Source organism: Acomys minous (assembly GCF_964271855.1).
Source record: "Acomys minous genome assembly, chromosome: 4".
Taxonomy (NCBI): Eukaryota; Metazoa; Chordata; class Mammalia; order Rodentia; family Muridae; genus Acomys; species Acomys minous.
The window spans coordinates 60,071,307-60,085,242 of NC_140486.1; the positions used below are offsets into that span (position 1 = coordinate 60,071,307).

At 47.9% G+C, this 13,936-nt stretch overlaps 1 protein-coding gene across 1 annotated transcript in view; it reads right to left on the minus strand.

Annotated features, from left to right (window-relative positions):
• The window catches only part of MOCOS (molybdenum cofactor sulfurase), a 48,595-nt gene that overhangs the window by 31,823 nt on the left and 2,836 nt on the right, over positions 1-13,936 (minus strand). Inside the window, 4 exon segments of the mRNA XM_084780619.1 lie at positions 1,320-1,396; positions 3,707-4,348; positions 6,217-6,283; positions 11,994-12,083. Of these exon segments, the coding sequence (XP_084636745.1) occupies positions 1,320-1,396; positions 3,707-4,348; positions 6,217-6,283; positions 11,994-12,083 (876 nt within the window).

A 13,936-nucleotide genomic window follows, 5' to 3' on the forward strand; every position in this document is an offset into this window, starting at 1 on the left:
ACTAACATCTGTTACGCCAGCTTCTGGAGACTCCAATCCCCTTTTCCAGCTCCTGTGGGCACCAAGCACGCAGCTGGCACACACACATGTTTGCTGCCAAGCACTCACATACATGAAAAATAAATAAATACTTTTGTGTGAAAATAAAAAACTTCACGTTCTGTATGTTTTACTTCAATTTTGCCTTTAAAAGAAAAAAAAACAATTTAATAGGAAAACCATGGCTTGCCATATTGTGGCCTGGTATTGCCAGCCCTAGCCCTGTGAGGTCCCAACTCTACAGTTAAGGTGTCCTTGCAAAGTACTCCTCTTGTAATACCCACCCTAATTAGCTTCTTTCTCCCTTACTCCTGTTACTCACCCACCTCCCTTCGTTTTCATCAGGGCAGTGCGCCCCTTTCCAGGAGCCCAGTGCTGGCCTTGAGGCTGAGGCCCTGAAGGGTTCCATTCATGTGACAAGAATGAAAGAGGAAGAATTACCTGGCCACTAAGTCACAGACATGGTACACACACACACATACACACACATACACACACACACACACACACACACACACACACACACACACGCAAGCATGCACATGCACATGTACATCTATGTCACATAGTTCTAGAAGCTCTGGAAAGAATTCCCAAGAACACAGCACCCAGGTGATGCCTGTCTCACCAGGCATCCTCTACTCTAGTCACATGCCTTCGTGCCCATCCCCACAGAGAAGGAGTGACGTCTTCCCCTAGAGCTCTTGTGTGTGTGTGTGGGGGGGGGGGAAGCATACATCATACAAAAGCTAGTGGAAGAAAAAGTAACCAGGAACTTGAGGTCAGGCATTAACAAGACCTGGGTTGAAACCATAGCTCTCCCAGGTGCCAGTTTGCCGGAGTGGGAAGGCATTCAGTCTTCCTGAGCATCCACTCCACTGTGGGGCAATATGGTTTGTCAGCAGCTTCCCTGTGTGGCCAGAGAGAGAATCCAGCCAGGTGAGAGCCGGTAAGACCTCAGGAACTGTATGTAACACGCCTGCCCAGGGTTGCGGGGCCGTGCCTCCACAATGCACAGTTATTAATCTTTGTCTCTGGAACGAGCCCTGTTAAGACGCGGTTGTGCCTGGAAAGCAAAAATCAACCCCCCCAAGCCCCTGCCAAGAGCCCTCAAAGTAGTTCTGAAGACACTTAGACTCAGACTTCGCTGTATGCAGACTCTAGCTGCTTAGCACGTGCGCCCTCACCTCCACAGACCTTGCCTGCTGTACCGACACCTGGGTTTCACAAGCACACAGGCAACAGAAGCTAAGTCCACGTGGGTAACTGTGTCCACTGACCTGTGAGGCGCTCCAGAGCATCGAATCCATGTTTCAACGCTATTACATCAAGGAATGAGATGGTGCCATCTTCAAACCTGTAGGGAACACAGTGTCACACCTTGGCCAACACAATCCATATGTGTTCTGGGCTAGGTGAGGACATTTGGACCTAGGCTGATGGTCTGTTAGTAGCTCCTTTTTAGGGCCTTATAAAAACCAGGTCTCCTCACCACAGGAAGAGTTTTGCATGCCAAGACCCGACTGGCTGCCCCTGGCCCTGACCAGCTCTGCAGTCTTTCAAACTACTTCAGAATTCTTAGGGTAGGCTGCAGTAGTGACATAGGGCACTAAAAGACAGTCACTCCCTTGAAACACGAATGACATACACTTTGCAAGTCTCAAGAGGAATTTAAACAAAATTGGCCACAAACTCCAGAAATATACTGTACTCTGACCACAAGAGGGCACCACTGGCAAGTCATCAAGTTGAGGCGATCCCACTGAGCCTCATTGAGAAAAAAGTGTCTTGTTCCAAAACGTATGGAAACATGGGTTTGTGTTAAATATGAAAAATTTTATATAAATTTCATATAAATATGAAAAATCAAAGATATGACTGTCAAAATGCTTAATATGTTTACACTGCATAACCGTTTACTTCGTGAACATTTTTATCAGCTCATGGCTGATGGCTCCCTGTGCCTCAGGCACTGTTCAGGTGCTAAGCCCACAGCAGTGAACTAATAGGCAGCCTCCTTTCCTACAGCATCATGGCCTATAAAACAGGGAACAAGGCTCAGCAAACACGTGCAGAGAAACAAGAGAGAAACAAGCAGCCATCACAGCAAGGCAGGAAAGTGCAACCGCAGAGACGGTGTGGCCAGGCCAAGTCCTCTCTAAATGAAGGTTTGAGTGGCGGCTAGGTCAGACAGGGAGAGGAGTCCAGCTGACAGTTTCTGAAGGAAATGGCATTCTACAGAGGAAGGGAATCTGCGAGATGCTGTAATGTTCAAAGAGAGATGCCATGCAACAGATCTGCTATGAAGAGATTTATTTGGGGGAAGGAAGGGGGAGGAGTTAGAGCCTGAATGGGCCTGAGGGTTGAAAGAGACAGAGAGACAGTGGGAGAGCAACCGGGAGAGAGCAGGAGAGAGAGAGAGAGAGAGAGACAGGGGACAAGAGGGAAAGCTCCAGACACAGGGAGTGGGAAAGAAAACTAGGCGGGAGTGGGGAAGGAGGGAGGGTTGGGAAGGGGAGAGAAAGAGAGAACCATGTAGTGAGTCCTTTATATCTGGTGCCGGTGTGGAGCTGATGTGTGTCTGGCACACACCTGCTGTCAGCAAGTGATGACCTCAGAGGTTGCTAAGCAACCTAGAGGCAGGCTAGCAGGGGCTGCCTATATTCTAACACACGGTGCTTCACAGAAGCCCAGCACACTACCTGGAGTGGCAAGACAGCAGGACAGCGACAGGAGATCATCAGAGAATCAGATGTGACATGGGGCAGAGATGTCGGATGGCTTTAACATGACTTTAGCAAAACCCAAGTGACCAGGATGGGGACAGGAGGATGGAAAGTTCAAGGTCATCCTCAGCTGTAGAGCAACTGGGGGGAGAGGGGAGGTGCAGGAATCTGAGCTACCTTCCCCTCAGGCCTTCTCAGCCTCCAAGTGGGTAACTGGTTCCCTACCCTAGCCTTACAGTGTCCCCTGGGTCAGTGGCCACTTTGACATCACACACATTCAGCACTCTGGGCCCCACCTTCCCCAATTGGGAAAGCCCTCGGTAAGAGTCACACAGCCACCCTGCAGCTAGAGGAAAAGGCCTGAGACCTGGAAGGCCAGTGGCAGCCTGCCCTCGGTGTTTTTGGTAACCACTCTCAGCCCGGATCACAGAGGTTGCCACCTACACTGCTCCCCCAGGTTTTGGCTTTGGGTTTAGGTAATTTGTGCCGAGGCACTAAGCAGAGTTCACTCTACCTGCTGCTGGGAAATTGACTTTGCCCAGAACTGTTTGCACGTGTGTTTCAAAGTAGCATCTTTTTTAAGATCACTGCCTGATCACTGTTATCTGTCACCAGCACTGTGAGGTCAAAGCCTGGCATCCACCACTCTTACCTTTCCTGCAGGCTTTTCACTCCTTTCTCTTGCAAGTCTTACCTGCCGATCTGCTCCACCACCCCAGAGAAGAAGCTACCGCAAGGCACAGCGAGTGCCCAGAGCCACCCATAGCACACTCCGGCTGATCCCTGCCTCCAGGATCTGAACCCTGCCCTAGACTGGCCTACTGGTGACATTAAACTCCCCCTGACCTGGGTTCCAAACCTGGTTCCATTTGCAGCCTTATAGGTCACACATGCCACCCCTGCCTTAGTGAAGGACACAGGACACCCAATGGCACGGTTACCTTTCTGCCACCGATGCCGTCGGGATGTAAAAGTCCTCTCCTGCAAGGTAGACGGCTGCAGTCCCTCCTCCGAAGTAGCCTTTCCTAAGCAGAGGAGCCACGTGCTTGTTGACAAGCAGAGCACCCAGGCCTGTGGGAAGCCCAAAAATCTTATAGAAGGAGACGGGGACAAAGTCAGCCCGGTGAGTTGACAGGTCCAAGGGTGAGGTGCTGACGTAGGAGGCTGCATCGAGCAGCACAAACCACTTCCCAGGCACACTCACGGGGCTCCTCAGCCCAGACTTGACCTCGTCTATCCACGACAGCGGGTATCTGGTGCCTGAAAAGTTACTCTGAGCTGGGTAACAGAAGAGGTGTGGAAGCTGACAGTCACCATCAGGGGCCCCAGCAGCCTTTGCCTCCGCTGACCACATGTCCTCTGGCTTGACTGGGGTAGATGTGACACCCATGGCTGCAGTCACCTTCCTTATTCCCACCACAGAGGTGTGGTTGTCGGTGAGGTAACAGAAGTGACTCCCGCTGTTCTCTGGGGCCCGCGCCGCCCACGGAAATGCCTCTGCCACTAGCTTGAGAGCTGCTGTGCTCCCGGCCGTGAAGATCACGCTGTAGTCCTCCGGGGTGGTGTGGAAATGAGTCAATATCCTGGAAAGAAGCACAGCGTCACGGCGGGGTCCCCGCTCCCGCCTGAATGTCTCCATGTTGTCTTAGGTCTGCTCGGCAGGGCATCTCTCCCTTCCAGGGACACTCGGCCACTGCTGTGCAGTTAAGGCAGGGCAGGGGAAGCCATGCATCGCAGGCTGGCCTTGAGCGTTCTATTTAGCTAAGGACAACCTTGAATTCTCGAAAGCATCAAATTTAAACTTCTTGCCTCTGGAGGCCCATCTCCGCTTGGGCACAACATAGGAAGGAAGCTGAGGCCTGCCTAGAATGAAAGAAGCCTGGGTTCAGACCCCCAGTATTTCATAAATCGAAGGGGCTACTGGATCCTATAAACCCAGAATGCAAGAAAGGAAGAAAGAGAAAAAGAAAGAAAAGAAAAAGAAAAAAAAATCTCCAGCATACATAGTAAGCTCCAGAGTGGCCTAGAAAAGGCCTCAGGTACAGGATCAGACCTTCTTTTTTATTTTATTTTATTTTATTTTATTATGTATACAATGCACATCAGATCACATTATAGATGGTTGTGAGCCACCATGTGGTTGCTGGGAATTGAACTCATGACCTCTGGAAGAGCAGTCAGTGCTCTTAACCGCTGAGCCATCTCTCCAGCCCCCAGGATCAGACCTTCTTAATAAGTAAATTATAATTTTTAAAAAAATCTATAAAGGGGCTGGAAAGGTGACTCAGCATTTGAAAGCATTTCTTGCTTCTGCCAAGGACCTGGGTTAGATTCCCAATACCCACCTGTGGTAGCTCCCAACCACCTGTAGCTCCAGTTCCAACGGTTCTGAACCCTCTTCTGACCTCTGCGTGCATGAGGCATGAACATGATGCCCATATATACATGCGTCCAAAACACTCACACACCAAATAAAGACATCTTTAAAATGTTTCAAATCTGTCACAACCTGCATATTATTTGAAAACACCTTCATCTTCATACTGTCCCTACTCTATCACAGTAAATTTCCCAAAAATAGTTATTCATTCTCTTATTATTTTCTTATGTGTGCTGCTAAGAATATACATGTGTGTCACGTGCAGGTGCCCATGGAAGACAGAAGGCATCAAATCCCCCTGGAACTCATTATAGACAGCTATAAGCCTCCTTGCTGGGGACCAAACCTGGGGCCTCTGCAAGAGCCATAAATACTCTTAGCCTCTGAGCCATCTTTCCAGCCCCTACAACAATGAGTTTTAAGTCAGCAGCCTGATTTACATTGCTTTTACTACTGGTGCCCTGATCCAAAACTGATACCACTTTCAAATTTGAAATCGTTTGGATTTAAGTAACCTCTACCGTGTGAAGATCACTCATCAGAAGCCAGTTATTATACATGGAGACCAATTAAAGAGCTCTCTGACATGTAAAAACGAGTGAAAATAATGGGGTGGTTGAGTATAGTGGTGCACACCTGCAATCCCAGCGCTTGGGAAGTGAAGGCAGCAGGATCAGTATTCGTGGCCTGCATTACCACACAGAGGGTTAGAGGCAAGCTGCAGGCTGCTCTGTGTCAAAACGGCAAGGGGACTGTGAATACATGAAAACACCTAACACAACAATCTATAAAAAAGGAGGCCAGAAAACAGTGCTTCTTTCAGAAGACATAACTGGGAACCTGGGCTACTCCCACCACGCCAGCCCTGACTCAGAGCCACCTGTGGTTTTGGCCCATGCTGTACTCACTCTTGTCCTGCCTTCTGGCCTGCTGGTTACTGTCATACGCGTGTTGCTTTTTGGCTGAATTCAGCCTGAAACCCCCTCAGAAGCTCTGTGGGAGGCAGACCTCTCCACTAGGAAGTCTGTCGACCTAGGTAACCAGCTTAGGCAGGCCTCCCTTACGGCTTACCTGTAGCGGACCTGCTCCACAGTGTCGTGGGTGAGTCTGCTGGTGATGTTCTGGCTGTGAGGATTGCCTGAAAGGTTACAGAGACAAAGCCTTAGAGTTATAATATGGCCCCTCCCTGTGCCCCTTCAAAGCCTTCTCCCTCCATTTCTCAAGGCCCTAAAACATAAAATTCCCATGCGCTCCTGCAGTTCCACTCCTGGTATCTAATCAAAAGGAAAAAAAATGCTTATATCCATACAGAATTCACAAATGTTCTAGTCATAAAGCCAAATTCTGGAAACAACAGAAACGGCCAGTGACTGTGGACAGACAGGAAAATACATCAGTCCCAGACAGTGGAAAACTATTTAGCAATGAAAAAGAACAAACTATGGCTGTGATGTGAATGAACATCAAAAACATGCTAGGCTTTTTTATAATGCAGAAGGTACTGTGCGGGCTGCTGGGAGGAAAAATTGCCTACCTGCTGCAACAGTGGCATGACTTGATGATTTGTATGAGGGCAACCAACTGCTTTCTAGTTAAGCCTATGGGAAGTAGTGCACATTTGGAAATGCAAACCTGGTTAAAAGCCTATGGCTAGGGATATCATAGGCCCTAGTAGGGAAGCCATTATTCTGATAAACAGATACAATGTGTCTGTCAACCTGCCTTGTAAAAAATGAATATTCATGCCCATAGATTAGTGATGCTCTCAGCTTTGGTCAGAAAAACTTCTTTCGCAGTGGGTGGCAATGACTTGTCAAAGTGCTGAGGACAAAGTGTTGAATGCTCAGCCACAAATGAGACATCAATACCAACCCCCTCCAAGGCTCAGGAAACATCATGCAAATGGCAACAGAAGGAATCTAAGAGCCAGAGAGTGTTGTAGGATGCTGTCTTCCAGGCATGAATGACATGTCCATTGCTCCCTAGAACTTATGACATCTTTAATTACCAATATAATACTTGCACAAGATTGGGTCTATCAACATCCTATGATGGAGAAGGGCAGGGGTCATACAGACCTAGCCATCCCTAGAGACCTATATACGGTTGATGGTAGACGGGGGAAGGAGAGACATTTTCTCCAGTGAAGTAGCAACTGGTAAGTTGCCAATGGTCCTGCCAACCATTCTCCGATAAGCAACCCTAGTTAAACTCATCAGCTCACACCCAACCCCCCAAAGCCATGAAAGTTGACGGGAACCAGTTGAGAGGAAGAAAGGAGCCTGGAGAAGTGGGAAGGGGATATGAGGAGATCATGGGGTGGATATGATCAGGACACATTGTTTATACTTTGATGAAAACGCCATAGTGATATCCATCATTATGTATAGTTAATATACACTAGTAAATGTTTTTAAAAACACACATACACAGGGACTGGAGAGATGACTCAGTGGTTAAGATCTCTGACTGCTCTTCCAGAGGTCATGAATTCAATTCCCAGCAACCATGTGGTGGCTCACAACCATCTATAATGTCATCTTCTGGCATGCAGGTGTACATGCAGGCAGAACACTATATACATAATAAATAAATAAATAAATAAATAAATAAATAAATAATGCCATATCTGGGCACGGTGCTACACACCTGTAATCCCAGCACTCTGGGAGAGAGAGGCAGGCTCTATGACTTCAAGGCCAGCCTAGTCCATAAAACAAGTCCAGGACAGCCAAGGCTACACAGAGAAACTCTGTCTCCAAAAACAAACAAATAAACAAAAACACTAAGCAAAAGACTCTAGTCCTATAGTCACAAGAAGCTGCATGCTGTATGATTTCATTATATGAAGAAGCCAGGAAGGGGGAGGAGAGAGAGAGAGAGAGAGAGAGAGAGAGAGAGAGAGAGAGAGAGAGAGAGAGAGAGATTTAATGGGCTTAACTATGAGTGGTTGGGAGTTTCATTGAGAAACGAAGATGTCTAACTGACTTGTGATAGCTGAATCACTCACTGAGAACACTTAAAAATCACTGAAGGGGTAGAGATGGCTCAGTGTTTAGAGCAGAGGCTGCTCTTCTAGAAGACCTGGATTCAGTTCCTAGCATCCAAATAGCAGCTCATGACCATCTGTGACTCCAGTTCTGGGGCACCTAACACCCCCTTCTAGCCTCTGAGCACACTGCACAAAACTGGTATCTTGACATACATGCAAGCAAAACATCCATACACTTAAAATAATAAAACAGAGTAATTTTTTAAAAATCACTGAATTCCACAAATGAATTAGGTAGCTGTTATAATGTATAAATTATAACTTAATAGATCTGTTAAATAAGAAAAACACTCTGCTTATTTGTAAGACAAAATGGGACCTAGGAAGAGGATTCAGGGGCAGAAAGTCAGCACAGAGGCAGCCAGGCCAGCCCCAAGACTTCCTCTGCAAACTCCCCTGAGGTGCCCAGGGAATCTGTTCATTAATTCCTCAGTTACTAGACAGAGCCACACCCCCAACTGAATTAGTCCTCAGTAATTGCCACCACCTCTGCTGGCTCTGTCCCTCCTCCTGCAAGCATTGAAGGGGGCCAGTGTCAACAGTCCCTGCCACCAACTTGCAACACTAAAGACTCACCAATCACACCTTTCCTTTCAATTACTTTGAGAAAACTTTTACTCTTCTTTGTGTTCCCCTGTGTGTCCCCACATGCGATGATCTCCCTCAAAACTCATTTAAATATGACCCCGGTAGTGACTTGAATATTAAATGTGTTTAAAACTTCATCCCTAGCTGGAGGAAGTGAGTCAGTGGGAGAAGGCCTTAAGGTTTCACACCCCAGGTATTCCTTTTCTCTCTGCTTCCTGACTGCACCAGGGATGTGACCTGACGCCTCTGCTACCATGCCCCGCCCCCTCCCCCACTACGAACCATCAGCAAAAACAAACCTTTCCTCTTTTAAGTTGCTTTTTGTTCAGTGTTTGGTCAAACCAATTTTTTTAAAGTAACTGATTCAAACTCTGATACCTGGAAAGGCTGGTCTGCAAGGCGAGACACGCACATTCCCAGAGGACAAGTCATGCGCACTGATGCAGGTTTGACCTGTTGTCTTTATAGTCTTCTTCCTTAACATCAAAGGGTCACAGTGGATGCCTGGGTGCTGCAGCTACCACACATTCCTTTCAAGTCGGCTAGCACCCTGTGGGACTTGGCACGCGCCCTTGGCACCCTTCCTAAGATCGTTTTTTTAACCCTGTGTCTTTAGAAACACCTAGATCTTGAGACCGCCATCTCTGGGGATAACTGTTTTCCCATAGCTATGCCATTGGTCAAGGCTGCAGAAGGAGAATTTCAGGTCTCTCTGCAAATCATAGATGAAAGTCAAGATAAAATCCCTCACTGGCGCCTTCTCTGAGGACCTCCTCAGATTGAAAGATCTCCCGACTGCTCAGCATGAAGACTCACCCCCTGTGCATATCTGTAGCATAAAACACACTATCCTGAACGGAGGCATCTTGGAGTGGGGAGACTTGAAGCCCTGGATCCAACTTACCTAGAAATACAGCTCCCAGTGGCCCTAGTTCCCCAGCTCCAGAACTTTCTAAGTGTGTAACATTAGGTTAGTTACTTGCCCTTTCTCTGGTTCCATTTGCTCACCTGTAAATCAAGATGTCATGAGACTTTTCTGGGGAGGACATAGAAAGATCAAAGACAGCATCAAGGCCAAAGAAAACACTCCATCAGAGAGCAGCTTGGTGGACTATCGAGTTTCCTGGACTCACCCACAAGAGTGTGGGTCACTCAAAGGTAGCTATACCGTAAGAAGTCCCCACAGAATAGTCCAACCACAGAATAGTCCCGACCCAGTCAATTGCTTTTCTCCTGTATAAACCTTGGGGATGATGGGTGGCCCTTGGGGAGTTGAGTCCCACAAGCCCCTCCATCAGCCTTCCACAAGGGACTATCAATAGGCTCCCTCCTGTGAGGGACCCATTTGGGTGACCACAGGTGCCCTCACTCAAGATGGAGGCCAAGTCCAACCTGGAGGGAACAGTTACACTACATAAGCTCAATAACACAGTCTATGGCTCTTAGAGTGGCATAAGCTGAGTAGCGATGATACATCTCATGCATTCAGGAGGCACCTAATACATGCTCAGTGCTCAGTGAGTGGTGTATGGGTCAACTGGTGGCTATTTACATTGCGCCTCTCATAGCTGCTCCTGCTTTCTCACTCCCTCTTCTGAGTTATCTGCTGAGCACACTATGCTGCTGCTGAATGCTCTGAACAACTACCTGTCCTTCCTAGGATAGCGACCACTGCCAAATCCCCCAGCGTGCCCTGACCGGCCCCGTCTGTCTCCTTATCTATTCTCCTGTCCTCTAGGGTTCTGGATCCCGCCTCTTGCTGTCACAACTGCCTGCATGGTGTCTCCTCCTGCTGTCCCAGTTCTGGCTCATCGTCCAGCATCTGCTCCCCTCCCAACTCCTCTGTCGTGCACACTGCCAAACCTACTGTCTTCCTGCAAATGCGGGTACCCACGACGCCAGCCGCCTCTGCGCACAGCCTTTTATACAGGTGCTAAGCACATTTAGCTGGAACTCGTTTGATTAAGGCCTCGCTCTTCTAGGTCTAGACCGAAGTCTCCCCCAAGAAAGGAGCTTGTAGAAGCAGGCTTTTATTCTCCTGATGTTAATTGTTGTCTCTGAGGCTTATTGCCTCGGTCTGCTAACCTAGGCCTAGTTCTGGAAGCTTTGAGCCTCCGTACAATCTAATTAGGCCTAGAATGTTTCCAGCCTCTGAGACTTACTGCTGAATAAGCTCACCCTCCCTAGCTCTTTCTGAACTCCGCCTGGCTGGCTTAACTCAGCTCTTCTGGCTCAAACTCTTCTCCAAGTTGACTGATTCCATCTGGCTTCTCTTTCAGCTCTGACTGGATTGCCGTGCTTGGCCTCAAGCTAACTCTAGCAATCTGCTCTAATCTTCTGGCTCCTTCTCATTTCCTGGCTCGTTCTGTCTTCACCTGTGTCTAGCTTGTTCTCCAGCTTCTCTCTGTAAAACTCTCCTGGTTAAAACAAACAAAAAATAAAAAATTAAAAAAAAAACCCTGCCCCTGAGTTCCACGAACTGAACTGCCACAAACTCCACTCCACTGCACTGCTGCTCAACTCACTTGCAAGCAAACTGCCTGAACAGAACTGACTAGAACTAGAGATCTGCATGCCTCTGTCTCCTGAGTGCTGGGATCAAAGGCGTGTACCACCACGCCTGAAACTAAGCTTTTCTTTACCTGACACTTGCTCTGTACCAGGCTGACCTTGAACTCAAGAGATGTGTTTGCCCCTGGAATACAGCCAAAAGGCGTGTCTGTGTTCCAGCTGGATCACAGAGACCTAGAAGGTTTGGATGTGATATCTTGTTGGAGCAGCCATGTTCTGAGTTAAAATTCCTCTACAGGAGCTATATTTTCTTCTAATGTTCTAATGTAGTATTATTACTACAACCCACACACCACAGTGACTCAGTAGAATGCATAGAGTGCATGATGTTCCTCATGACCCCTGACCTCTGCACTGAACGGTGTCTTCCCACCACCAAACCCAGCACTTTCAAACCCATTTTCTCTTTCTGACTCCAGTCCATTCTGGAAGAGTGGTCTGTGTGCCCCCCCCCAACCGAAACTTTCTACCTCAGACACACGTGCGTGCTATGTAATGACCCAGGATGCTTGCCTGACCCTCCATCTGGTGTGGGTCTCATTCTGCTCCGCTCGCTCTCCATGTTCTCCATGGATCCAGCAGGATTAAACACACATTAATGGATTCATCAGAAATCAGTGTGCGTGGCATTCCTTACCATAGACGTTTTCCATGAGATCCTTAGTGAAGTTTGTGAGCTGGCTCTGGGGGAACAAGGTGGCTCCTGCGTGGTCAAGGTAGACACTTCCTGGGGGAGGAAAAATCACAAATTAAGCTGCAGGGTATTCTCCACCTGTCTTCCAGCCACTTCGTGTGAAGCTGACTAGTGTGAACACACTGGTGCCCACTCTTTTGTTTCTGTTTGTGTGTTTGCTTTTGAGACATGATTTCCCCTGCCCCGTGCTAGCCTCAAATTCTCATGTAGTCAAGGATACCTTTGTGGTTTTGATCATCCTGCCTCCGCCTCCCCACAGCTGGGCTCCCAGGTGTGCAGCACCACGCCCACCTGTCTCAACACCTTTCAACACAGCTGCTATCCCTGAACCTCTTGACCTGTGTTCCTTAATATAAGCACAGAGCCTGGGAGCCTACTTGATAAGAGGCCTTCTTACCAGCCTGGAAAGACGTCTGACACAGGAAGTGCCCATCAGGCCTTTGGGACAAATGATGAAACAGCAGTGTTACACTCACTCACACCCTGTTCTGGAAGCTGTGTGTTTCCGGGAAAGGTGAGCCCTGATCTTTCTTTCCCACAATGCTCCACTGTCCTCAAGCCTAGACTCACTAGTAGAGCTGCAGAGAAGATAAAGGGTAGAAGCAACCCTTGCAGCCTTGCCCTGAGGACAAAAGGCTGACTGCAGATACGGTGGCTTGCGGGTCAGAGTGGCAGAGATCAAAAGAGTACTACCGCCTTCCTGTAGAGGGCAAGGGTGTGGGCAGCAAGCCAATGAATGGCACATGGCTGCAAGAGGGTGAATTAGGGCAACTTTGTGGAGTAACATTCGGGCAACACCAGTCACCCCTTAAGTGAAGTCACGTTGCCCCATCAATTCCTTCTGCATGTATATCTCATAAACACCTAGGGTTTTGCATAAATGACTTCCATGGGAAGATATTCAATACAGTATCGTAAAATTACGAGACTGATCTAGAATGCCCCGTAGCATGTACTTCAGGTAAGCTCAGCTCACGCCAGTCTCTGCAGGATCCCGCCTCATCTCAGTCCTACTTCCAGAGTCCTGACAAGAGACAGGAACTGACATGGCATGGGGGCCAGGGCTCAACCGGTAAAGTACTTGCCATGCAAATGTGAGAATCTGGCTTTGATCTCCTGACTCCAAGCTTGCGATGCCACCACTGGGCAGGCAGAAGCAGGTGGATCCTTGGCGCTCTCTGGTCAGCCATCCTGCTCTCATCACAAGTGCCAGGGTGATGAGAGACACCTGTCTCAAATACTCAAGGTGAATGGTTCCTAAAGAACCACAGGTTGACTTATGCTCTTAACAGGTGCTCACACATACTTGTGAACCTGCATGTGTGCACAAGTGTGTGTGTGTGTGTGTGTGTGTGTGTGTGTGTGTGTGTGTGTGTGTGCGCGTGTGCACACAAAAGACTCACCCAAAGCAAATTCTGGGATATTATTTCAAATTTATAAAAAATGAATACATCTATTTCTTTTTAATTCATTTAGCAGTTTGTGCTTTACAAGGTAGATTTTTGTTTACTTTACAATAATTGCATTGAGATATAACTCATAAACCATAAAAATCGATCCTCTATAAGTATACAGCGTACTGGTTGTGGTATGCTTACATTACCTAATTCCGGAACATTTTCATTCACACACACACACCCCAAAAAAAATCACCATTATTAGTTACATCTCCCCACCCTTAAGTACGTATGGTGTCTGAAAGTGGGGAATGTTACAGTTGCCCTTCATAGGAAAAAGGGAGCCACACAGATACAAACACAGACAACTGCTGGAAAAGCAACTGATGACAGCTGCTGGCTGTGATAACTGCATCTGGAGCCCAGGGTGGGGTCCTTGGCCATGTTTCTATCTCATTTGTCGTCTTTTGACTCTGCTACCATTAAAAT